This window comes from Macaca thibetana, chromosome 6 (assembly GCF_024542745.1).
Source record: "Macaca thibetana thibetana isolate TM-01 chromosome 6, ASM2454274v1, whole genome shotgun sequence".
NCBI lineage: Eukaryota > Metazoa > Chordata > Mammalia > Primates > Cercopithecidae > Macaca > Macaca thibetana.
Genome location: NC_065583.1, coordinates 59,512,057 through 59,539,183, shown reverse-complemented (window position 1 = coordinate 59,539,183; position 27,127 = coordinate 59,512,057). Strand labels below are relative to the sequence as shown.

Sequence of the window (27,127 nt, the reverse complement as noted above, 5' to 3'; positions counted from 1 at the left end):
GATAAGATTCTCTTGAAATTAAAAATGTCAACATGATTATTGCCTCCAAGTTGCTTTTTGTATTTACCCAATCTCCTTTCCCACAGCACAATACAGAATAGTTTGGTTACAAATGTTTACTTTCCCTACTTAACCAGAGGCAACACTACACTGCTTATACGGTTATGAGTCACTATATTAGATTGTTCAAACAAAGTCCCTGGAAAGAAGAAAGACAAGGTTGTAGCCAAATAACCAAAATTGGGATTACCTAATTTTGACTTAGTTTGATATTTTATGTAAAAGCAAAAAGTGACATCTAGCACTGTGTGGAATAAGAGAACTAGAATAATTCTGATGGATCTGGTTATTAGGGGATGATGTCTTTAATGTTGAAAACATGAATAATATTAGTTTAACATAATTAGGAAGGAATTAAAACAATTTTTAATTGATCATCACTGACAACAGAATATAGCCAAAAAGCAGAAGAGTATTTGCAGTTATATTCAATTTAGAGAAAAATCTAAATTCAAGAGAACTATATTTATCTGAAAAAAAAAAAAAAAAAGACATTGGAATTTGTTTGTTTGCTTGTTTGTTTGAGACGGAGTATAGCTCTGTCGCCAGGCTGGGTTGCAGTGGCATGATCTCGGCTCACTGCAACCTCCACCTCCCGGGTTCAAGCGATTCTCCTGCCTCAGTCTCCTGAGTAGCTGGGATTACAGGCACCTGCTGCCACACCCAGCTAATTTTTGTATTTTTTTTTTTTTTAGTAGAGACAGGGTTTCACCACGTTGTCCACGATGGTCTCGATCTCCTGACCTCATGATCCGCCCACCTCGGCCTCCCAAAGTGCTGGGGTTACAGGTGTGAGCCACTGCACCCTGCCTGGAATTAGTTTTAGATGAAGGAAAGCTAAGTGATGCTGTCTGGTTAATCATCTTACTTAGCATTAACAATATGCACTAGGAAGAACATGGTGTAACAGTATCATATAAGCACAAACTAGTTTCTTTCACAATTTTAAGTGCTATTAACCAGGATTAAGTGTGGTGCGTGAGGGACTAGGTGATCTTTAAACGCTGAGTACATATAAAATGTCCTTGGAATAGGTATATAACTTCTGTCTAAAATGTCTATTACTGGGTCTGGAAATGGATCTTAGTTTTCCATTTGGCATGAAACCTTTCCTCAGAAAGAACAAGGTTGTATCTGGGATCTGCCTGGCTTGTTACCTAATGTAGTTTCTCAACCATTCACAATTATAAATCTGTATATTTCAGTGAGTCTTTAAGTAGTGCTTTACCTTCTCCCATTATAAGTAAAACCAGAGTAATGTAGAAATGAGCAGTAAGTACTCTTCTTTGCAACACTCTAGTAGTCCTCTTGGCTGATTTTTTTTTTCTCCTAGTAGTTGCTCTCTTTCAACTTTGTTTCTCTAAAGAAAAAGCCTAGATTGGCAACTGAAAATTTTTTGGCAAATCTTGGATTTGACTTTTTGCTAATAAGAGACTTAACTGATTTTTTTTTTCTCACTAAGAAATAGACTTAAAACGGAGCTGCCATTCAACCCAGGAATACCACTACTGGGTGTATACCCAAAAAAAGTAAGTCATTCTACCAAAGACACATGGACATCTATGTTCACAGCTGCACTACTTACAATAGCAAAGACATGGAATCAGTGCAGGTGCCCATCAGTGGTAGATTGAATAAAGAAAATGGTCCATATATACTATGGAATACTGTGCAGCCATTAAAAAAAAAAAAGAAAAAGGGAAATTGTGTCCTTTGCAGCAACATGAATGGAGCTGCAGGCTGTATTCTTAAGCAAATTAACAGAGGAAGAGAAAAGCAAATACTGCATGTTCTCACTTATAAGTGGGAGCTAATCATTGAGTACCCATTGGCTTAAATATGGGAACAATAGACACTGTGGACTACACAGTGGGGAGAAAGCTAGGTTTAAAAACTACCAATGGGGTACTGTCCTCACTCCCAGCACGAACGGGATCTGCACTCCAAACCTCAGCATCACACAATATTCCCATGTAACAAATCTGTACATGTACCCTTATATCTAAAATAAAGGTTGGGGAAAAAAGGAAATAGACATTTAAAATGTTTCTACACTGGTCCAGTTCTGTTCAACATGTGTCATTGTGCTTGAGTCTGACAGTCAAAGCGAATAAGACACCATTCTTACCCTTGAAGAACTTACACTCTAGGCTCTTCATTCCATTTTTATGTCAAGAATATGGAGAACAAAGGTTATAGTAAGCATAAGTTGTTTGTTTTATGTTTGTCCTCAATGCATTTTTTTTTTTTTTTTGACTACATGTCTTATTGCCCAACCATGTTCTCACTTGAAGCAGAATTGTTCTCAGCAAGCTGGTTAGAATATATGTACACTTCTGAATAGTTAGCCAGAAAGCTGTAGTGCTTCTTTAGTGCCTAAGCCTCTACATACCATTTGTCTTTCAGAGTTTGCTACTTTTTTGCCAAATTAGGGCTTACTTGCTTTCCAGTGCACGTGTAGAAAACAATTTATAATGAAGAGAGTTGATGTATTGTCAGGTAAGGGACCCCAGCCTCAAATCCAGGGACGTTGTCCATCTTCCCAGGCATTCTTTGTAAATAATTAATTACTTCAGATCTTGAAAACTCAATTCTTCATGTCTCCTCCAGTTTTAATTACTGATCTTCTAGATTCTACTGAGTTTTGCTATGACTGGCTTCCATAATCAATTTGATAAGTAATTTATATGTTCTTAAAACATAAGTATTTTGTGACCAAATTATAATGTATTATTGACACTGTTAAATTCAGTCCTACAGTGATAAAAAAAAAAAGTTTTTTAAAATTCTCCCTTAAAAAATGGATATTCTGAGTTAAAATATATGTAAATCTAGGTTTCAGAGCAGTTAGAGAAATAATTTGCTAGTCCTCACAATTTAGTATGAACTTCCCAAGCAGACTTCACAGCAGACTCTTAGGAGGATTCAGAAAAGCTATGTGTGAAATTTTCTCTAATCTTTTAGTAGGAACACTAATATTTAAGGTGCTATCTGTGCAATTGTAATAGTACATCAAAAGGAGTCTTACTCTGAAAGTCAGTACCTGATTTCTTCTGAATAAGAATAACTTCATAATATATCATTTATTGCAGTTTTGTGTGTCTTAAAAAAGTCTTAGTTTCTCATTGTTTACTTAAAAGAGTACCTGACAATTCCAGTTATAGCACAGCTTTCCTATCCATCCATATTTGCTAAACACAATTTTTACATTTTATGTGAACCATGTTTTAGGAGATAGTATTCCCTTTTAATGACACAAAGAGCTGTATTTAAAACTAAGGTAATAAACGAGTTGATCCAAAATACTGAAGTATAAATGGTATAAGACAAAAAGTTTAAGCCATCCAAATACATCTATATTTTGCTTAGTTTTAAGGTAAATATTTAATTATTATTTATGGCATATAGTGTTTGTCCAAATAATACGGTATAATGAATTATTTTATAATACAAAGATTGGTAGGAGATAGAAAATACCTTAATTTCCTAGTGCCTCTGTAGCAAATTATGACAAATTTAGTGGCATAAAACAACACAAATGTATTGTCGTACAGTGCTGAAGGTTAGAAGTCCTAACGGTAACAGGGCTGTATTATTTCTGTAGGCTTTCAGTGGGGCTATATTCTCTTTGTAGTCTCTAGGGGAGAAATTTTCCTGCCTTTTCAGCTTCTATAGGCCACCTGCATTCCCTGACTCATGGCGTCTTTCTCCATCTTCAAGGCAAGCAGCATAGCATCTTCTCTTCCCTCTCTCTCTTCCCCCTCCACCTCCCCCATTTCCCACACTTACGTTTTTGTTTGTTTGTTTGTTTTCTCTGCATCTCCTTCTCTTTGACCTTTCTGCTACCCTCTTGTAAGGAAGATTGTGATTACATTTGACTTACCTGGATAATCCAGGATAATAACCCCATTTTAAAAATTCTTAATTACATCAGCAAAGTCCTTTCTGCCATGTGAAATAATGTATTCATAGGCTCTGGGGATTAGGACATGGACGTCTTCCAGGAGCTATTCAGCCTAGCACACGGTGTGTAATTAATCACTACTTAGGTTCTAAAAGTAGAGGTTATTGTAATCATGCTTTGTGTTTGTGTATCATGCTACTAGAGCTACAAATGGTTTTCCCTTTCTCAATCAAATAATATGTTTTCCACTTATTAGCCCATTTTAGGGGTATTGTATTCCTAAACGACTCCCTGTAGTTTTTATTACATGGATTTTTTAATGTCTTAAGTTTAATATCTACCATGTATCTGGGGCTTTGGGTTTCTGGGGGAAAAAAAGTAAAACAGTGAATGAGCTTTTTAAAAATTTTGATACTCTGGCTCCTGCTATTGCTATGAGTAATAAACTGCCGTTTGTCTCTGACCCAGGAGCCTTGTGTCTTCTACCAACATCTGTCATACAGTATGTATTTGACTAACTTGTTAGCTTTCAAATCTTGACATTGGGTATTGCTAATAATTACTCCAACAAATTAACAGCCTTAGTGGCAAACGTATTTCTTTAAATATACCCAACCTGAGTAAATTCATATCAACTTCACTTTCTGTATGTCTTTTAAATATATTTTGTTTATTTTGAACCTTCACATCATTCTCCCTGAAATATTTCTGAAAGACCACAAAAGTTGCCAAAATTACTCGCTTGGGTTGCTCAGTGCCTCACATTTATTAAAAAACATATGTATATATTCCCTTCTGCTGAAAGGGTTATAATAACACTTAGCTCATATAAATCATGCTTCATTTTAAAACCTGTGTTTCTCATACCTAGAAGATTCTGATGGTCTTGGTTAAAGGATCATATGACATCACCACAAACCATGAAATATAAACTCGTTTTTTGTTAGTTTTTCGTGAATGCTTTTAAACATGGTAGAGATTTTTTAAATTTATCATAGAGGCAGTAGACCAGAAAGATGATGATCTAATAAAGATACTAGTTAAGATCAGTCTTTCTACCACCTAGTTATAGGACCTTGGACAAATCACATGATTTGAGTCTTACTTTTCACTTGTTAAATGAGGAATTGACAGAGGTAATTTCGGTTACTTTTAGTTGAGTAATTTAATTCACTTACTTTCATTATTTTTATTTACCAATGCAGTTGTTTTAAGGCTAATAACCACTTTAAATGCTTTTCGTAAATTTTGGTACGTAGTATTTTCTTGTTGTTACAAATTCTGACGTATCTGTTTATATTTCCCCTTTCTCAAGACTTGTTTAGTTGAGGTGGTTTTATTTATTTATTGTTTTAATTCCAGATGGAAAGGCCTTTTAAAATTTTTCCTTTGTTGATTAGTTGATTTTCTTTCATTTATACTTTTTCATTGTGATCAGATAATGTTGCTTATAGTATTTTACTTGATGGAGCTTACTGTTGCTATACTTTCTTTGACTTAATGATAATTTTTATCAATATTCCATGTGTACTTGAGAAGAAGATACAATTGTTTTTAAGATCTTGTAATTTTATTTCCCTATTTTCTTTCTTGACTGGAAGTTGTGTGTCAGAGTCTTGAGCTAATAAATAGTATTTCTATTTCCTTTATTTCGTGAAGTTTCTGCTTTATGTAATAGTTGTGTTTTATTTGACGCATAGTCATAAATGTTATCTTCTGTCTTAATTTTGTTTTCTTTGCCTCAGCTTTGTCTGAAACACAGTCTCAGCACCTGCTTTCTAATTTTTCCTGTTTGCCTGCTATATCTTTGAGCCTTTTTAAATACTGTGTTCTTTGTCTTTATTATATACAGTATAGAGTTAGGTTTTGCTTTGTGATTCAGTTTGACAATATTTTTCTTCTAATAGGTACATTATACTAATTCACATTCCGTTATATTCCTGATGTTTCCTTTCAACTCTGTCATATTTTATATTCTAATTACTGAATATTCTATGTTGTATTTACCGTTTATTTCTCTACTTAATGTGTCTTCTTTGTCAAAGATTTTTTAAAAATTATTTTGGTATTTAGAAAAGTCTGTATTTTCTTTCCATGGATGACGTATTTATATCTCATATTGCCTATACTTTTCCATTTTCTTATGTATCTTTTATTTTCTACTCTGTTCATTTTGAACAGTATCCTTCAACTCCTGTTTACCCGACCTATATGGTAGTCAGTAATCTTATTCTTTCCCCATCTCCTCTACTTTTTCTAGTTGTAGTTTTTCTTGCTTAATCAAAACATATAAAGCCTACCTACTGTTCTTTCTCCTATACCCCCACACTTATTTTAGTCATAGCTCTACAAATAGATACAGTACTCAACATCAATTATTTTATCAAAGTTATCTTTTGCTGGCTTCTAGAAGATTCTTCAGAAGAAGCACATATATATAATATTTCCTGAATTCTTGCAGTTCAAAACTGTTTTTCTATACATTAGATATTTGAAGAGCTGCTTGACTGGGTATAAAATCCTAAGGTTAGAGTTGTTTGTATGGAGTTCCTTGAAAATACTGCATCTTACTTGCCTTGTATGTTGTTCTCAGAAAGATTTGCTCTTAAAGTCATTTTGCTGTGGCTATTTTAGTAGCATGATAATATCTTACTGTGGTGGGAGTTAATTCGTTTCTCAAAATTAAGATGTTATTTAATATTAAGTTTCTTAAGACATAGAAAGGAACTTAATAATAGTGATTAATTTAAAGATAGATACGTAACTAAAATTTGTTTTATTCTTTCGCAGGAATTGAAACCTGATATAGTAACTAAATCTGCTCTTGGTGATGATATCAACTTTGAAAAAATCTGCAAAAAGGTATATCTGCAGTGGATTATATTTGTCTTATGAAGTTTCTCATTTATATTTCTTACTGTGTTCTTGAAGAGAAAACTTACCAAGAAGCCATGCTATTAGTTTGTAATTACTTTTCCTAAATGAACTCCATTACTGCCACCAAAAAAAAATTTTTATGCTAATTTATAAATTTTGTTTTGCTGTAATATCATACCTTCGAGGTCCTTAAAGGTATGTTGAACTTAATATGACATTTCATGCATTATATAAAAATTAGTCTGTTGATCATACTACTTAGAACTAAGATTCTTTATTATTTTTCCAAGTATTTTTTATGAATATCTCATTTAATCTGTATATTTGCCCTTTGAAAGATGTTTTTTCACCCTCTTTATACAAATGAGGAAACTGGAACCCAAAAAGAATTAAATGAGGTAATTAAGAACACACCACTCTTAGGTGATATCATCATTATATTTTTCTACATCTTCCGCTCTTTGGATTTTCCACTCCTGCTTCTTCCTTAGTAATTCCCTTTTATAATTTGTACCCACGTTGTTCCACTTGAGAACAGATTTTGTATTGATTGATTTTTCTATATTGTGTTTGTTTTTACTTTCATTGATTTTTGTTCCACTCTATATTCTTTCCATCTTCTTGATTTATGTTTTTTTTTTTTCTGGTTTCTTAAAGTGGAAGCTTAAATTACTGGTTTTAGACCTTTTCTAATAAAAGCATTTAATACTATTCATTTATCTGTAAGCAATACTTTAGCTGCATTTCATAAATTTTAATAGGCTGTTTTGTTGTCTTAGTTTAAAATGTTTTAAATTTCCCTTGAACCCTCTTTGACTCATGGTTTAATTTGAAATGTGTTGCCTAATTTCCGAACAGGTTTTCCGGTATCTTTTTGCTATTTTTTGTTTATTTAGTTCTTTTATGATCCGTGAACATACATTTTGTGATTTCTATTCCTTTGAATGTTGTACTTTTGTTATAGTCCAGAGTATAGCATATCTTGGTAAATATTTCATGTGCACTTGAAGACAGCATATATTCTGTTGGGGTATCTGTAAATGTTAAGTCAAATTGGCTGATGGTATTCAGATTATCCATATTTTTGCTGTTTCTTTCTGCCTACTTTGTTAAGAGGTGTGTTGGAACCTCCAACTATGAATATCAGTTTGCCTATTTGATCTTTCAATCTTGTCACTCTTTGCCTTAAGCATTTTGAAACATGTATGTTAGGTATGTAAACTTTTAGGATTTATGCTCTTGGGGCACTGATCCTTTATCATTACGTAATGGCCCTCCTTAACCCCGATAATGTTTATTGTGCTAAAGTCCATCTTGTCCGAAGTTTATATCACTGCTTTAGCTTTCTTTTGGTTAGTGTTTACATTCAGTATCTTTCTCCGTCATTTTACTTTTAAGCTGCATATGTCTGTGTACTTAAGGTGATTTTTTTTTAAATCAATAGCATATGTTTGGATCATGCTTTTTATCCAATCTGATAATCTCTCTTTTAAGTGGTATCTTTAGGCCATTTCTCTTCAATGTGATTATTGATGTGGTTGGATTAAAATCTACCAGTTAGCAGTTGTTTTCTATTTGCTTCATATCTTTTTGCTTTGTTTTTCTTCTTTTTTTGATCTCCTGTTAGTTAATTGAGCATCTTATCTCTTCCGTTGACCTATTTATTACATGTACATTTTTATTATTGTTTTTTAGTGTTCACTCTACAGTTTATAATACACACTTTTAATTAACCAAAATCTGCTTTCACATAATTTTATGCTGCTTTATATGCAGTATAATGATCTAAGAACAGTAAATGCCAATTACTTTATGCCTTCTATTGTGCCATTGTTGTTAAACATTTTACATATGCTATAAGCATATAATAGATTTTCCTATTTTTGCTTTGAACATTTGAACCATTCAGTTTAGAAATAATTAAACATAAGAGTAAATCATTTTTTTACTTTCATTTATTTAGTTTTGATTGCTCTTTATTTCCTTGTTTAAATCCAGGTTTTCTGCTGGTGTATTTGTTTTTCCTGAAGACTCAAAATATCTTGAAGAGTAGGTCTAGTTTCTACAATTTTTTGGCAAGAAAGTTTCTGTTTGTCCTTTATTTTAAAAAATATTTTTACTAAGTATAGAATTCTGTGTTGATAGTTCTTGTCTTTCTGCACTTTGTCATCTAGCTCCTTTAATTTTGTAAATGTCTGCCATAATTCTTATCTTTGATCCTCTGTATATAATGCCCCACCTCGTCTCACTCCAAACTGAGTATAAGATGTTCAGTCTAACTGGTCCAATGTGAATTTGCTATTTGTCCATCCTTTTTTTTTTTTTTTTGGCTCTTTCTGGTTCTCTAACTCTCCAGAGGAACCAGAAATTCACAAGTCTCAACATCTGAATTATAGAAGGAAAGAAACCAGAAATCTAAATTTTGCATTAATTTTTATGATAAATTATAAGACTACCAAATTTTGGGTTGTCTAGAGTGTAACCTTGAGCTGTCTGTTCCCAGAGGATACATTATCATTCTTTCTGCCTTCAGGGGACTTGAATAGAAAAAATTGACATACACTGACTCTGGATGTCATGTTTTTCATCAATAAAATACTTCAGTGAGATCACCATTAAAGGTCCCTCCTCCAAGCTCTTAAGTTTTTCTCTTATTTCTAAACCTCCATAAAGTTTTGCTTTTGTGAATCACTATTCTCAAAAAGTGATGGGATAATTCAAATGTAATAAATCAGAGCATACTTTATAATATACTATGATAATTATATAAAAGTTTCTAATCATAACTACTTGAGTAAAATGAATAAAAGTTTGTGTAATGTTAAGATCTCTCAAACTGTTGGAAATTTTGCTATAACAGGTTGGTATCTAAATACTCATTCAGTGGATGTTTATGTGCAAATCAGCATGCTAGATGATTTAGGGCCATGATTTCAAAACTTTTATTTCTCTCAGAACCTTTTGTTAAAAATTTTACCCCACACTAAGTGTTGTATATTAAATACATGAAAACAGCTGCTGTAGGGATTGGGGCTGACAGTTAAGAAGCCAAGTCATCCTTTGGTATCTTAAAAACATTGCTAAGGACACTACAAGAAAAGATAAGAGATAATCTTAACCACAGAGTTTATTTCTAAAGGAGAGTTTATACTTGTAACTAACTATAAGATGTGTGTAAGAAAAAGATTTGAAAATACTCATTCTTATATTACAGATTGATTTGTCTTTAAATTTGAATTATTTATTAAATACAACATATATTCAGTGCTATAGTTTTCACTAACGTGTGTTAGATACAATCACATTTAATTTTTAATATTTGCAACTCTAGTTGGAGGAGTTTTGATCGGGAGAGAATTACAACCCCATTGTATAAAGTAGAAACTAGAGCTCATGGAGATTAGTTTGTCCAGATCAGTACAATCAGCTAGTTAACTGAACAAGAACGTAAATCTGTGTCTTCTAAAGGTTTCATTAACATAACAAGCTTTTGATCTGGATTTCATTCTAATTCATTCTTCTGTATAATCTGATGTTTCATCATTAATTATGACAAATACTGGATTTTCCTATGTTTACTTTTCTTCAGGATTGCTGTGGAATCCATGTAATGGGCTTACTCTTTGAATTTTTAAATATAGTACAACTTCAGAAACTAAATTCTTACCAAAGACTTTTGTTTGAGGTCCTGATTAGATTTAGATTTAGCATTATGTATTGTGAAAGGATATTTGGAACAGATACTGCATAGTTTTTACTTTTCTTCCTCTCCATCATACCTAAGGAGGAATCATCAATCCACTGGCATCATTAATAGTTCATGGCAGTAATTATTAATAGTACTCATAGAGATGTAAGAAATTGTTGAATATTAGAGTCTCAAAGTGTTGAGAATATTTTTCAGGGAAAATCCAAAGATTAAAAAGTTATTTGAACTGTATGATGTTAAGGTTTTTTCCCAGCCTTAAGAAAAAAAGCACTGATACTACATTTATGTAGCATCATTTCTCTACAATTAATTGATATTAGTCATTTTAAATTTTAAGGCATTTTATGGCAAGAAAATCTGTCCTTGTCAGAAAAGCAACACAAAAGTTATGAGTGCAATTTTGCAGTATTTTTATTCCGTGTAATTCATTCATAAAGAAAAGAAAGGCTTAGCATGGCGGCTCAGCCTGTAGTCCCAGTGCTTTGCTCCCAAAGGAGGCCAAAACAGGTGGATCACTTAAGCCCAGGAGTTCAGGACTAGCCTGGGCAACTTGGTGAAACCCCATCTCTACAAAAAAAAAATCCAAAAAATAAGCTGGGCGTGGTGACACACAACTGTAGTCTTAACTACTCAGGAGGCTACATTGGGAGAATCACATGAGCCTGGGAGGTTGAGGCTGTAGTGAGCTGTGGTCATGCCACTGTACTCCAGCATGGGTGAAAGAGTGAGACTGTGTCTCAGAAAAAAAAAAAAAAAGAGAGAGAAGAAAAATGTTAACCCTAAAATGGTTTTAAATTTGTGCTCAGGTCTTACTGAGACAAAATAATGACATGTTGAACAGAATAGTGCTAATTAAATAAAAATATGGCACAATATATTTGTTTTTAATTTTGTTGAGATGTCAAAATATATAATAATTGTTTTTTTGCCATATATGTCTTTAGCATACTGATTTCCTTTCCTTTGGATATATACTCATACCCAGTAATGGGATTGCTGAATCTTATGGTAGTTCTATTTTTTATTTTGTTTTAGAACCTCCATACTGTTCCTCATAATGGTGGTATTAATTTACATTGCCATCCAACAATGTACAAGGATTCCCTTTTCTCCACATTCTCTCCATCACTTGTTATCTTCAGGCTTTTTTGTAATGGCCATTCTTATGGGTTAGAGGTGATATCTCATTATGGTTTTAATTTGCATTTCCTTAATGATTAGTGATATTGAACATTTTTTATGTATCTATTGGCCATTTGAATGTGTCCTTTTGGGAAATGTTTGTTTAGGTCCTTTGCCCATTTTTAATTGAGTTATTTACTTGCTAGTGAGTTTCTTTTTGTTTGTTTATTTTTATTTTTATGTTTTATTTGAGACAGGATCTCGCTGTGTCACCCACACTGGAGTGCAGTGGCAGGATCTCAGCTCACTGCCACCTCCACCTCCCGAATTCAAGCGATCCTCCCACCTCAGCCTCCCAAGGTGGGAGGTGCCAGCCTAGAGGCTGGTGTTCTAGTGCTGGTGTAGCAAGTGTAGCTGGGATTACAGTCATGCGCCACCACACCCGGCTAATTTGCTAGTGAGTTTCTTGGGTTCCTTTAGTATTGTGGATATTAGACTCTTACCAGATATATAGTTTGCGTATATTTTATGTTTTCATCTAGCAGTTTTATAATTTCCAGCCTTACATTTTAGCCTTTAATCCATTTTGAGTTGAGGTTTGTGTATGGTGTGACATAGTGGTCTAATTTTTTTTTTTTTCATGTGGATATCCAGTTGTCCTAATACTGTTTATTGAAGAGACTGTCTTTTCCTTATTGTATGTTCTTGGAAGCTTTGACGAAAATCAGTTGGCCGTAAATGCGTGGATTTATTTCTGGTGTCTCTATTCTGTTCTTTTGGTCAGTATCATTGGTGTTTCTGTGGTTATCAGTTGTAATATTTCCTCTTTCATTTCTCATTTTATTTATTTGAGTCTTCTCATTTTTTTAGTCTAGCTATATAGGTTTGTAGTTTTGTATCTTCAGGAAACCATCTCTGGTTTTGTTGATCTCTCTTGTTTTTCTCATGTCTCTTTCATCTGTTTCTGCTCTAATCTTTATTATTTATTTTCTTCTGCTCACTTTGGGTTTAGTTTGTTCTTATTTTTCTAATTCTTTGAGGTGTAACTTTAAGTTATTTATTTGAGATCTTTTTTGATGTAGGCATTTATTGTTATGAACTTCTCTCTTAGAACTGTTTTTGCTGTGTCCCATAAGTTTTGGTATGTTGTGTTTGCATTTTCATTTGTCTCAAGATACTTTTTAATTTTCCCTTCAATTTCTTCTTTGACTTATTAGTTGTACAGGAACATGTTGTTTAATTTTCATGTACGAGTGAATTTTTCAAAAATTCCTTCTGTTACTGATTTTTAGTTTTATATCATTGTGGTCAGAAAAGATACCTGGTATGTTTTCTGTTTTCTTATATGTGTTGGGCCTAATTTTGTGGCCCAGCATATCATCTGTTTGGGAGAATGTTCCTTGTGTTCTTGAGAAGAAGTTTTCTGTTGCTGTTGGATGAAATGTTCTGTAGATGTCTATTAGGTCTATACAGTCTAAGGTGTACTATTAGCCTGATGTTTCCTTATTGATTTTCTGCCTCGATGACCTGTGCATTGCTGAAAGTGGAGTATTGAAATCCTCTGTTATTATTGTATTACAATCTGTCTCTCCCTTCAGCTCTGTTAATATTTGCTTTATATATTTGGGTCCTGATACGGGGTGCTTATATATTTACAACTGTTATATCTGTCTGATGAATTGACCTCTTTGTTTATATAATGACCCTTGTCTCATCATACAGTTTTTGATTTTGTCTTTTTTAACTAAGTATAATTACTCCTACTCTTTGCATGGAATATCCTTGCTTCGTTTCTTCACTTTTAGTCTATGTGTCCTTACAGATAAAATAAGTCTCTTATAGGCAGCATATAGTTGGGTCTTATTTTTTGTTTGTTTGTTTTTTGTTTTTTAAATTCATTCAGCCACTATGTGTTATGATTGGAGAATTTAATCTTTTGACATTCAAAGTAATTATTTCTGCATATGGATTTACTACTGCCATTTTGCTAATTGTTTTCTGGCTGTTTTGTAGCTCCTTTGTTCCTTTCTTTCTCTCTTGCTGTGTTTCTCATTTAGTGATTTTCACTAGTGGCTACTTTGATCATATTTTAAAACTCTATACTTTTATTCCTCCTTCCGCTGCATTTTGGTGTTATAATTTACATGTGTATTCTTTAACAAACTATTGTAGCTAACAATATTTTAATAGTTTTGTCCTCTCATCTTTATATTAAAGATACAAGTGATTTGCACACCCCCATTTAGAGTATTAGTAGATTCTAAATTTGACTATGTACTTATTTTAGCAGTGAGTTTTATCATATATTTTAGTGTTAAAAGTAGTGTTCTTTTCTTTCAACTCAAAAAACTCCCGTTATCATTTCTTCTTGTAAGACAGGTCTGGTGGTAATGAGCTCTCTCAGCTTTCGTCTGAGAAAGTTTTTATTTCTCTTCTTTTCTGAAAGACAACTTTGCCAAGTACAGTATTCTTCAGTGGCAGTTTTTTTTGTTTGTTTGTTTGTTTTTCCATCAACACTTTGAATAAATCATCCCACTCTCTCCTGGCTTATCAGGTAGGCCTTTACTGAGAAATTTGCTGCTAGTCTTATTTGAACTCTCTTACATGTTATTTGCTTCTTTTCTCTTGCTACTTTCAAGATGCTTTCTTTGTCCTTGATTTTTGACAATTTGATTATGTGCCTGAGTGTAGTCTTCTTTGGATTGAATCTGATTGGAGACCTTTGACCGTCCTGTACCTAGATATTTATGTCTTTCCTCACATTTGAAATTTTTTCTGATGTTATTTCTTTATGTAAGCATTCTACCCCTTTGTTTTTCTCTTCCCCTTCACAAACTCCTGTAATTCAAACATTTGTTCTTTTGATGCTGTTCCATAAATCTCATAAATTTAATTCATTCATTTTCATTCTTTTTTTCTAATTTCTCCTCTGACTATATATTTTCACATAACCTATCTTCAGGTTCACAGATTCTTCTGTTTGATCAGTTCTGCTGTTGATGTTCTCCATTAAATTTTTATTTCAGTGTATTTTTCACCTCCAGAATTTAAATTTTTCAAATAGTAATTTTAGTCATTCTGTTAATTTTCTCATTTTGGTATTTTATTGTTTTCTTTATATTATTAATTTGTTTCTGTATATATTTTGAAGTTCTGTAAGCTTTCTGAAAATAATTATTTGAATTCTTTGTCATTCTGTTCTAGATCTTCATTTATTTGGGGTCAGCTACTAGGATATTATTCTGTTATTTTTGTAGTGTTGTATCTCTTAGGTTTTTTCTGTCTCTTGTTGCCTTATGTTGATTTTTGCATATTTACAGAAGTAGGGACTTATTCTAGTATTTGCATACTCGCTTTGTCTGGGAGAACCCTTCTCCAGTCAGCACATCCAGAGATTTTGGGCAGGGTGTCTGGTGTGATTTGAGGGCAGGTTTGCTGCTGGATCCTTGGGCAAGCCGGCCTGGTGACCAGGTCACCATGTGGGCTGGCCTGGCATCTGGGTTCATATGATAGGGCCTGAAGACTGGATCAATAAGGGCTGGTCTGAAGACATAGTCTACACGGGTGGTCTTGGGGCCTCAGTCCTTGGCATTCAGCCTGGAACTGTGAATGCTGAGGTGGACCTGGACCCTGGGTCTACTGGAGTAGGCCTGGACTCTGGATCCTCTGGAGCCTGGAACCATGGGGGCTGGCTGGGTATCAAGGCCAGCATGGAGCATAGGTCCACAGGGCTAGTCTAAACTTAATATTGCTGGTGCTGGCGTGGTGCCTGGAATCACTGGGACTGGTCTGGATCCTGGGGCCATGGGGACCAGCCTGGATCCTCTGTCTGTTGGTGCCAGCCTTAGAAGCTGATGTGCAAGTGCTGGTTTAGAGTCTAGGTCGACAAAAGCTGGCCTGTATCCTACATCCTCGGGGCAGGCCTGGGACCTGTGTAGACAGGAGTGGTCCTGCACCCTGGGTCTGTGTTGGCTGGTCCAGTGGGAGTCTTCTGGGACAGACCTGGACCCTGGGTCTGCTGGAGAATGGGGCATCAGAGGCCAACCTGGAGAGTGGGGCCTTGGGACTCAGCCTGGCACTGGGCAGGTCTGGAGCCTCTGTCTGCACGCGCCTGCCTGGTGTTTGTGTCCAAGGGTGCCAACCTGGTCATGGGGCAGGTCTGAAACCTGGGGCCACAGGGGCAGACTTAGTGCTGCATAGGTCTGTATCCTCAGTCACAGGGCCTGGCCTGGTGCTTGGGTGGGCTTGAAGCCTGGAGTTACAAGAACCACCTCGGTACTGAGGTCAGTATATATCCTGAAGTGACTGAGGCAGACCTGGACCCTGGGGTTTGTAGGATCCTGCCTGGTGCCAAGGCAGGCGTGGAGGCTTTGTCTGAATGTACCAGCCTGGAGCCTGGGATCTGACAGGTCTGACAGAGGGTGACCTAAATGCTGAGACCACAAGTGCTAGCCTGATACTGGGCTGCCCTGAAACCTAGGGCTGGCCCAAAGCCTGGGACTGTGGGGATCATCCTCTGCTGAGGGCAGTTCTGAACCTGGGGCCACTGATATTGGCCTGTCTTGGGACAACCGAGAGACACAATTTGCTGTGTAGGCCTAGAGCCTGGGACTGCGGCATTCAACCTAGCACTGGGGTGAGCCTGGAGTCTCAGTCGTTGGTTACCAGCGTGGAGTCTGGGCCGGTGACGGCCTTCCTGGTGCTGGTTTTACTGGAGTAGGTTGTGTTTTGGGTTCCCAGGCAAAGTATAGTGCTCACCTCTCCCTCCCGTCACCACATGGAAAGTATTTCTCACCATGGTTTGCTGCCTGGGGTTGGGGAAGGGGTGATTTGAGTAGTGTAAAACTGTTCTTCCTACTCTTTCCAATGTCTTTTTGTTGTTGTTGTTGTTTTTCTTTTTTTCTTATTTCTGTGCTATACCTAGGTGCTGTAATCTCTCATCTGTTTTCGTTAGCTCTTATAAAGGTATTTTTTTGTGTAGATAGTCATTCAAATTGATGTTTCTGTGTAGGTATGAGCCCTAGAAAGTCCTGTTCTGCCATCTTACTGACATCCATCCCTATGAACATTGTTACACATTTCTTTTGGGGAATATACCTGAAAGTGGAGTTACTTGGTTATGGAACATGGCATATTTCAGAAACTAGGAACAAAAATAAAATATTATAACAAAATATGCTCCTTTCACCTTTATTTTCTTATTGCTTATGAAATGACATGAGTTTTGGGAGCTCTGGCCAGGAACCAAGATAAACACCAAATATATATTTCGTTATTCTATAACAGTATCACACGTATGTTCAATTTAGGAGATACGCTGGTTTTCCAAAGTAAATGTACTAATGTATACTCCCACCTTCAGTATATGAGAGTTCTAGTTAAGATTGTATTGCTAGTCTTTTTCATTTTAGATATCCTAGTGCATGTATAATACCTAAATTTAATTTGCATTTTTCCATTGACATGTCATCATTTTGTTTGGTCATATGCATATCCACTTTTGTATAGTGCCTGGTTTTATCTTTTTTTAAATATTTAATTGGTTTGTTTTCTTAATGATTTATACGAGTTCTTCAGATATTTTGGAGTGAACTCTTTGTCAGGTTGGAAATAGCTGCCTTTATTATTTGGCTTCCTTTTACTTTGTTAATAGTGTCTTTTGATGTATACAGTTTCCTCATTTTAATTAGTCTCTTCCATTATAATAATATTTTCTCTTTCCCCCTTTTCATGTTTTCTGCCTACTTTTATTTGGCAGTTTCTTACTATATTTTATATCTATGATCTTTTAAGTTCTTTTTGAAACTGAGAGGTGGAAAATAAACAGATGAAGATGTGATATTTTAAAACTCACAGGAAGTATTCCATTCTTCAGATGGGTGGAAGGATAGATTCATGCATAGTTCTTGGTAAGTTTTCTGAGTAGGGTGGCCAGAAATGGTTAAAATGACTGTCCTGTGTATGTGCATCTTTTTATAGTATGTAGATGAGCATGGTCCTGAAAGGATTACCTTACCGATTTCTTGCCTATCTACTATTCTTGCGAGCAAGTCGAGTTGAGGAAAGTGGTTCATGTTCTGCGATAATGGCAAGGATAATTCCCATAATCTCTCAAGGGAAAATATTCTGGGCCAGGTTTGTCTTTGGAATTTTTGCTTTCTATATGTCCTGAATCTTTTCCATTTTTCTTTTAGAAACTAGTGCCATAGTGGAACATCCCATCCTGGTCTGTTCAGTTGTTCTATGCTTCTTTTCTGGCACTCAACTCCATCCTCCCCTTTAACCTTCCCTTCCCAGTAACTCTGCCACCAGTACCAAACTGTAAGATCCAAAGACCCATAAAATAGTGATAAGTATAAGCACTGTTTGATTCAGTTGTGTCACATCACTACTGAAAATTCGTTTTATTTTTTTCATTTCTACACTTTTAATTTTCTCAAGCATTCATTTCCTTCTGTCATATTATTAACTCCCTATGGCTTTCCAGTGTTAAAAGGGCAAGTTACAGAGAGGTTCATTTTTGGCCTTTGCTTGCCTAGAATTTGTTATAATTACATGGAGTTCTGCATAGTTTTCCTTTTTGTTCTTGTTGTTTTGTCCTATTTTTATGTGTTTGTTCTTCCTTAGTTGACTATAGGACATATACGTATGGTGCTCTGGGACTAAATACCTTTAGAAATTGATCCACTCCTGGAAATAGGAACCAAGGAAGAGTGTAATTGGTATTTAATGTAAGTTTTAACTGAAGATAAACATCACTATCACTTAAAAAGCAGACCCAGTGGCTTAGGAGAAGTAGAACAGTGATTATGTCCTCTCCCTTTTCATGCAGAAAAGAAATAATAGCTGCAGATACCCCTACTACAAAGCTATTACTTCCTCCAGTTGATTAATGAATGATTAGCTTGAATGATTAAATGACTGGCTTTATCACTTACGCTTATGTTCATTCCCTCATGGTAATGTTCACATATAACATTTTGTGTGTATGTATATGTGTGTATCAAATTCCCATAAAACTTTATTTAATTTTCACAAAAAATCTATTTATATATGACCAGTTTTCAGTGTTTTTATTAAATGTCTTCAAACGCAGGAACACACAGTAGACAGAATATTGGAGAGTATTTTTTTCATCACCACCTAAATATCCATGTTTAGTTAGCCACATTACTCGTGATCCAGCCAAATGGACTGTTTGCTATTATTTTTCTAAATGTTTTTGAGAAATACAAATATTAATATGTGGGTTTATATCATCAGATAAAAATCTATAATTGAAATTAAGTCCATCTGATATTCAAAGTACTGCTACTAGCATTCTACCTCCACCAGTTTATTTATAGTCAGTTTGTTTTAGGTAGTATTTCAAAGAAGAGATCTTTTTCATTTTGGGATTGTTTACATTCTGAGATACATCCAAATACTTTTCTGTTTATAATAAATACCCATATACCCAAGTAAAAAATTTCCATTAAAAGGTAAGGTGTTTTCCCTTTTTTATTTAATGTATTTGAAATGGAAGAAACTGGAGGTATGTTTCTGAAAACCACAGTTTCCGAAGAATTTTCCATGGCAAACATTACGTCAGTTTTAAATAAGGAAAGCTGTGGTTTCCTTCATACCTCCTGATATTGGGAAGACTTTTTCATGCAGGTGTAAAAACTGTTTTTTCATTGAGATTACTTAGTAGCCTTTTAAGTTTCAAAATAAATTTATTTAAGATACATCAGTGTATTTCTATTCCCTTTATAAATCTCCATTTTCTATCTCATCTATGAAGCCTATCACATTCTGCCTTGTATTAGTTGTTTGTGCATTTGTCTTAGCCTTTTAAATTAGAGCAACAGTGTGAGCTTCAAAAGACGATCTCTGTGTCCTCATGTGAAAGATAGTGTCTTCACATAATAGTAAGAGTTTAGTAAATACAAAGAGGGAAGAAGTTAAGTGAGGAAGGAAGATGGGCAAGAGAGAAATGAGGAGGGAAAGAGTCTGTTCTACTCATTCTTGTGAGTTTCTGCACTTAACCCAGTGCAATAAGCAAGAAATGCAAATATTATCCCAGTGCAATAAGCAAGATGCATATATTATCTCAGTGCAACAGAGACCCAAAACCCTGCCAAAGTAATAAACCTGAGCCCATCTGCTTCATCAACTTTTTGTTTTAATGCTTATATTTCATTTCTTTTCAAAAACACATGAAGGGAGCTTTACGCAATTTATAGTGTAAAAAACATCTGGAGTTGGGTCATGAAACGTGAAAGTTATCTCAGAGTTGAAAAGAAAATTTGTTGAGAATACTAGACTGAATTCCGAAAACAGATTTTGAGTTCTAGCTTGTTCCTAATTGGGTAGGTAATCTTGAAATCAAGCCTAGAAGGTTAGTCTCATTGATTGATAAAATCTTTGGTCCATTTCTCCTTTAGATCTTGTTGAAATTTGAATTTTAAAAGTTAAATGTGGGATTTTCTAAGAATAAAATTTTTAAGAATAAAATTAAAGATTTAAAATGTAAAGCTAAAAATATTAAATTTGACTTTCTCTTAGGAAGAGTAAAAATACTTAAATAATTGCCATAATTTACTAAATTGGTATGTCAAAGACTTTCTTTAAAACCAATATTTTTAAGTACATGTGTAATTTTATTAGTCTTTTAAGAATGGAAAACTAAGTTTAGTATTTATAAAACATATAACTAATGTGTATGTTATTAAGATTTTCATTTGCACTTTTTTTTTTTTTTTTTTTTTTTTTGCACAGTTTTTTCACTGCCCATTAGAATATTTTTTACTACTCCCCGGCTATAATTTCAAGCCAGCAACTGACATTTGCAAATTACATGTCATCAAGATGAAATACAAATTAGTTAAAAATAGCTGGCAACTAAATATAAGGAATATTGAAGGACCAGATATATACGAAGGAGATATATGTCTCTCCTACAATACACTCTGATGTTTAGGAATGCCTTGATTAAATAATTTTTAATTCAGTGAAAGCCTCAATTCTAATTATTATGATTTCTTATAGTGTTATAATAACAGTATTCTAATTAGTACTTGAGCATAACTTGTGCCTTTTTCTTTGAGACTGACAATTCAGATATACTTCTAGGGAGTGATTGTTAATATCCTCATTATAAGTTGTGAACTCACACTCTGCAAAGATTCTTGTTTAGCAAAAGTTAGAGGTTTCTAGGAGTTTCTGCATTTCAACTAGTGTTACCTTCTCCCTAGCTTTGTGACCTTAGGTTACTTACCACCACTGACTCTTGTTGCTTCTCATTTCTGTAATAAAGAGCTCTTCCAGATCAAACGTCCTGATGTTGCATTTTAGTCCCTCTTCAGAGTTGTTATGGCATCTGATAAAAATGACAAAGCTCATCTTCCCAGTGTTTAGATTTTTTTTGCCTCAAAACTTCACTGTGTCATGCACTCACTATGTCTGTATTGTAATTTTTAAATATGTTTTGTTAAGTATTATTAACTCTAACATTTTACCTATTTCAATATAACAAGTAGTTCATTCTCTAAGATGTTTGGCCATGGTATTGGATAGGCAACTTTATCAAAATTTCATTTATAAAAATTAGAAGCACTGAGTACATTTTGAACTGTATATACACCATAAGATTATGGTACAGAGTAGGTACAGCACATACTTCACAGACATTTTTGTTAAAAAATTCTCAATAAAATAAACAAGAACTTGAGAAACCGTTTATTTTCAACCCATTGTTCTTAAACAGAATGGTATTTCTACCCGTGAAGCGATGTTTCTCTTAGCCATTGTTGAGGACATGGATACTTCCACATAGTATAAACTGGATTTTGTATTTATGGTTATTCAGAACTTTCCCAGAAGCAAAAAGTGTATTCTCTGGTATGGTGCGATTATAGGAAATCAAATGCCCACATGTCATCCTTTTCATGAATAAGCCACATTCTCATCAAATATTAGCCGAAGCATAAAGCATCAGAATATGTTTTATATTTTCCTTAAAAATAACTACCCTTATCAACAAAGTACTTATTAATAGAAAAATATATTTGGTGTAGAGGTGATTTTCATAATCTAAAACTCAGAAGTCATGAAAGTTTGACTCATGAAAATTTTAAATTTCTCACCCAGAAAATTGTCCAAAAAAAAGATTTTAAAAAATACTAACATTGCAAATACGTGTGAAAGGACACAGCTAATTTTCTAAATCTATGAAGATTACTTATGATGAACAAACCAGCAGAAAAAGAACAAAGCAAGATTTATGAACAGATGTTTGTAGAAAAGTACATACTAGTGGTCTACTAACATAATGAATAAAAAATAATGTTATAATGACTTACTGTTTTTAGTTTACATTACAGAGTTTTTAGATTACAGAAAACAAAAAGTCTGCTAACATTCTGCATGGGAAAACCACATAGAAAAACATACTTTAATATATTGCTAATGGAAGTGAAATTTGGTAGAGCTCACTTGTATGTGGAATCTAAAAACGTCAAACTCGTGGAAATAGAGAGTAGAATGGTCGTTACCAGAGGCTGGGGGCAGGAGTAGTACAAACTGGAAAAGGGAGAATTGGTCAACAGATAGAAGGTTACAGTTAGAAAGAAGAACCAAATTTTGGTGCTCTGTCGCACAGCAAGGTGACTACACTTAAGAATATATTTCAAAATAGCCAAAAGAGAGGATTTTAAATGTTCTCATCACAAAGAAATGATAAATGTTTAAAGTGATAGATATGCTGATTACTCTGATGTGATCATTCTACAATGTATACATGTGTCAATATCACTTTGTACCCCATAAGTACAGAAAATTATTGTCAATTAAAATAAAACAACATATCCTAGAGTTTTATAGCAATATTTATATATTTATAACATTTTATCAGCTGATAGCATTAACTATTATTCTTCAAAAACACAAATTGCATATAATTACAGAACCTAAAGCTGTAGTATACATAATTCTACATAACTACTCATTTTATATCCCTACATACCCTGTAGACCCAGACTTTTATGTTCTCCTTTGGCTCACTGCTGTTATATATGGCTGCAGAGCTGCAATTTGACAACTACAATGTGAGTGACTATCTTGGGATTATGCAACACTGTGGCCTTTTTCGAATCAGTCTCATTTTTTATTAACTTGATATTCTTCCACAAATAAGTGCTCCACAAAGATTGCAACATAAAAACACAGTTATAGAAGAAGACATTAGAAAAAAAAAATCTAAAAAAATCTTCATTCATGAGATTTGTACATAATTATAGAATTGTAAATCTTTTTCTAGAGTCTTTCAGAAAAAAATGAAATTCCCTGAAATCAGATTACTAAATCAGAGTTAGCCTGGGATATCTTCCAGGGCAGAGAAACAGCTTTGCTAAATAAAATTAATGATAAAATGATTCTTAGCAAAATAGCATTTACCCCCAGAGTCAACACTAGATATGCAAGTGTTACCACTGCTCTTCTAAAACTTGTTATAACTAAGATGGGAAGGTATAACTAACTCTGGAAAGAAATACCCAGTTCTGCAAAGATTTTAGTAAGTTGTCAAAGCAGGGATTTGGAAACAGCAGTATACTACACAATTTTTTCTTTCTTCCTGATTTTTTAGTTCTGCCCCACCAAGGATTGTATTTGCCTGTAATTTAGAGCAGGCATCATACTTTTTCTATAAAGAACCTGAAATGAATGCCTTTGTAAGACACACAGCTTCTGTCACAACTACTTTGCTTTGCCATTGTGTCATTAGTGTAGACATAGGCAGTATACATATGAATGTGATTGACTTTGTTCCCATAAAACTTTATTAAATAAAAGAAGTTCCAGCGGCAGGCTGGAACAGCCCCCATGGGCCAGTTTGCCAATTCCTGGTTTTGAAAATCGAATACTTCTACAAGAATTTTTTTATAAAAATGGCAGTACTCTGTTATTCCTTTCCTGCTTCAATTGCAGTTAGTTCATACAGAGTTTACCCCTACAGCAACATGTTTATGTACTGTATTAGCTTTTTCATTTTAAGCACTAGCTGTTAACTTTATGTTGTGGTAGGTAAGGATTTAGATCTCTTTTCTCCCTCAGGCTCTAAGTCATATATCCCCTCCATCCTCCTCATATACTTATCTCCTGATATCCCTCCTTATCCCCTCCATCCTCCTTATATACTTGAATCAGATTAGATGAACATTTAGTGATTATGTTATTGTTACTGTGAGTCATGTACTGAGTTATTATTACTTTTCTTTTTCTGCATAATATTTCTGTTTTCTACCATTTGTGATAGGTTTATTTTGTTAGTTTTCTGTCTTATCTCTAGTGTAACACCAGTCTCTCCATCTGCTATTGACATGTCCTCTCCAGATATTCAACACACCAAGTATCCCTAACCTAAGTCTCTTGTCACCATCATACTGGAAAATTCCTTTTGCCTGATCTTCTGTTTCTTGTCTCCTATGCCATTCTTATTACTTGTATCCTTCCTCATTTTAGGGGAGCCAGTAGCTTCTTGGGCAGAAGTGTACACGGGATATAAATTTTTTTGAAATAACTTTGCGTGTGTGGAAGTATTTTTCTTCTTCCCTAAGTTGGAAATTCTTTTCCTTCATAATTTTAGAAGCATTAGCTGCTCTATAGTTTGAGTTCAAGAATTAACGTCTGAAACCATTGTGATCTTGTACATCTTTTCTTTTTAGTTTATTATTTGGTGACTTGTTTTACTATCTGAAATCTTCTAGGTCCCAATATACTGATGTGACTATTTTCATATATTGTTTTCAGTCTTCTTAGCCTGAAAATCATGTTTTCCATTGGGGTTTCTATATTCTAGCTTTTAATGCTCAAGCAAGCATGTTTGACCTATGCCTTCAGCAGCCCAGGTTGTCACTAAGTGACTCAGGATACTAGCAATAGGCTTCCTTCCTAAATTCTCTTCTGTCTGTCTTTCCTGTATCAGGAAAATCAGCAGCAGGTTGAAGAAACGGGTTCACTTTGTGCTGTACTTAAATGAATGGTCCATAAGTAGACGACATTTCTTGGAAAAGGTTGAACAGAAGCTGTGTCTAATAGTCGGAATAGAGGTGTATCAGTTTCCTAAGGCTGCCATAAGAAAGTATCACAAATTGAGTGGTTTAAAACTACGTAAATTGGCCAGATGCGGTGGCTCACGCCTGTAATCCCAGCACTTTGGGAGGCTGAGGCGGGCGGATCACAAGGTCAGGAGTCCAACACCAGCCTGGCCAACGTGGTGAAACCCCATCTCTACTAAAAATACAAAAATTAGCCGAGCGTGTTGGTGGGTGCCTGTAATCCCAGCTACTTGGGAGTTGGGATATAAAGAGACAGGAGAATAGCTTGAACCTGGGAGGCGGAGGTTGCAGTGTGCCGAGATCATGCTACTGCAACTCCAGCCTGGGCAACAGAGTGAGACTCCCTCTCAACAACAACAAAAAAAGGTAAATTTATTTTCTCACAGTTGATGAGGGTGAAAGCTTGAAATTAAGGTGTCAGTGAGGCCACACTTTCTCTGAAAGCTCCAGAGGGGAAACCTTCCTGCTTCTTTCAGCTACTGGTGGCTGATGCCAGGATAACTCCAATCTTTGCCTTAGTGTTCACGTAGTCTTTACTGTGTCTCTCTGTGCCCCTATATCTAAATATTCTTCTCCTTATAAGGAAACCAGACATACTGGGCTTAGGACCACCCTGAGCCACTGTGATTCCATCATAATTTAATCTGCAAAGACTTTGTTTCCAAATAAGTTCACATTCTGAGTTTCCTGGTGGATGTGAATTTTGAGGGGACACTATTTAACCTAGTACACAAGATAATTAAATAGCAGGTGGTCCTGGCACAGGATTTGCACCAGGTGTAATTTAAATATTCTTTGAGTGACATTACTCAGATGAATCCTCCAAACAGAATAGCTTGCATACTGCCATCATCTTGTTTTTATTTCGGTATTCGTACATTTATAATTCTGGGTTGGAAACACCTTTTATTTGACTATTCACAATGAAGGGTAAATTTAGGATAAAGACATTTGAAACTGGTTGTTTTACTTTCACACACTAGTGAAATTTATTCACTAGCTTTATTAATGTATATTGGGTGCCTACCACTCACTATTCTAGGCATTGAATCTTTAGCAATGAGGCAAACAAAGTCTCTGCCTCATAGATATGAAAACATCTACACTGCCATGCAGTGGTAAGTGATGTGAAGTAAATAGTGATGGGAAGTGTTGTGCTAGTTGAGATGACATTTAAGCAGAGACCTGAATACAGTGAGATGATCACCCGTGTATATATTTGGGAGTAGAGTATTCCAGGTAGAGAAGAGATTGCAATGGTATGGCCTAAGCATCAGAAGGCAATAAAGCTTAAAGAAGAACAGATATGGAAATAGCATGATTTGATTACATTTTTAAAATCCGCCATGGCTGCTATGTAGAAAACTGACTGTTTAGAGAGCAGATTGCAAAGGAGAGTGCCCAGGTATAAGTTTAATTATGTCGGTCCAGGTGAGAGGTGTTGGTGATTTAGTCAAAGGTAGTAAGAATAGAAATGATGAGAAGCGACTGGTTTTGGATATATTTTACATTTGGAACCACAGAGTGTCTTGTGAGTTTTGAGGGAAAGAGAAATATTGGGAAAGAATCCTTACAGTTTTAGGCCTGAGCAACCAGAAGAATGGAAATTACATACAATCAGATGGAAAAGCTACAGGAGAAGCAGATTAGCGAGGAAAAAACAGAATTCCGTTTTGACAATGTGAAATAGATGTCAAGTTAGGTGGTTTGATGTATCAGCTTAGAGCTCAGTTGGAGCTGGAGGTCGAAATTTAGATTTGTCAGCCTTCATATGGCATCTCAAGTCATTAGCCGGCATTGTGATTTTTCCAAATGTATAAATATATTAATATTGTATATAATGTCCCCATTCAGTCATCATCAAATATTTATAATGTGTTTTCTATGATCAAGTTATTGTTCTAGGCCCTGAGAACGTGTCAGTGATAGTAGACATTTAAAATAGAAATATGGAGCATTAGATAATTTCTGGGTCTCTGTTAAATGGGACTTCAAGTATTACAGTAGTCTCACCCAGTTTAGCACTAATATGTTATTTGATTCTTTGATATTTAGTCATCTTAATTAGATGATTTAAGCTCTTTGATAGTAAAAACTATGTTTTTTTTTTTTTAATGTTACACATGGTGCTTATCACAATTCTGGGAACATTAAGTATCCAAAGAATATTTATTAATGATTAAGTGATAATTTTAATTATTCAAAGGCAGTAATATTTTTGTCAGGATGATCTTTGTCTTTAGCATGGCTCGATTATACAGATAACTTATCTAAGGAGACTATTAACTAGTTCTATTCTCAACTCTAATTTTAAAGACTATGATAGATTTTATTTTATTCACTTTCAGTGGTGTCATT

The 27,127-nt window shown here is 34.7% G+C and overlaps 1 protein-coding gene across 2 annotated transcripts in view; it reads left to right on the top strand.

The window, feature by feature from the left end:
• Nucleotides 1–27,127, top strand: part of SRFBP1 (serum response factor binding protein 1) — a 61,054-nt gene that overhangs the window by 25,618 nt on the left and 8,309 nt on the right. For both annotated transcript variants that reach the window (XM_050795545.1, XM_050795544.1), the window contains exon 4: nucleotides 6,755–6,826. In XM_050795545.1, the coding sequence (XP_050651502.1) occupies nucleotides 6,755–6,826 (72 nt within the window). The remainder of the gene's footprint in view (nucleotides 1–6,754; nucleotides 6,827–27,127) is intronic.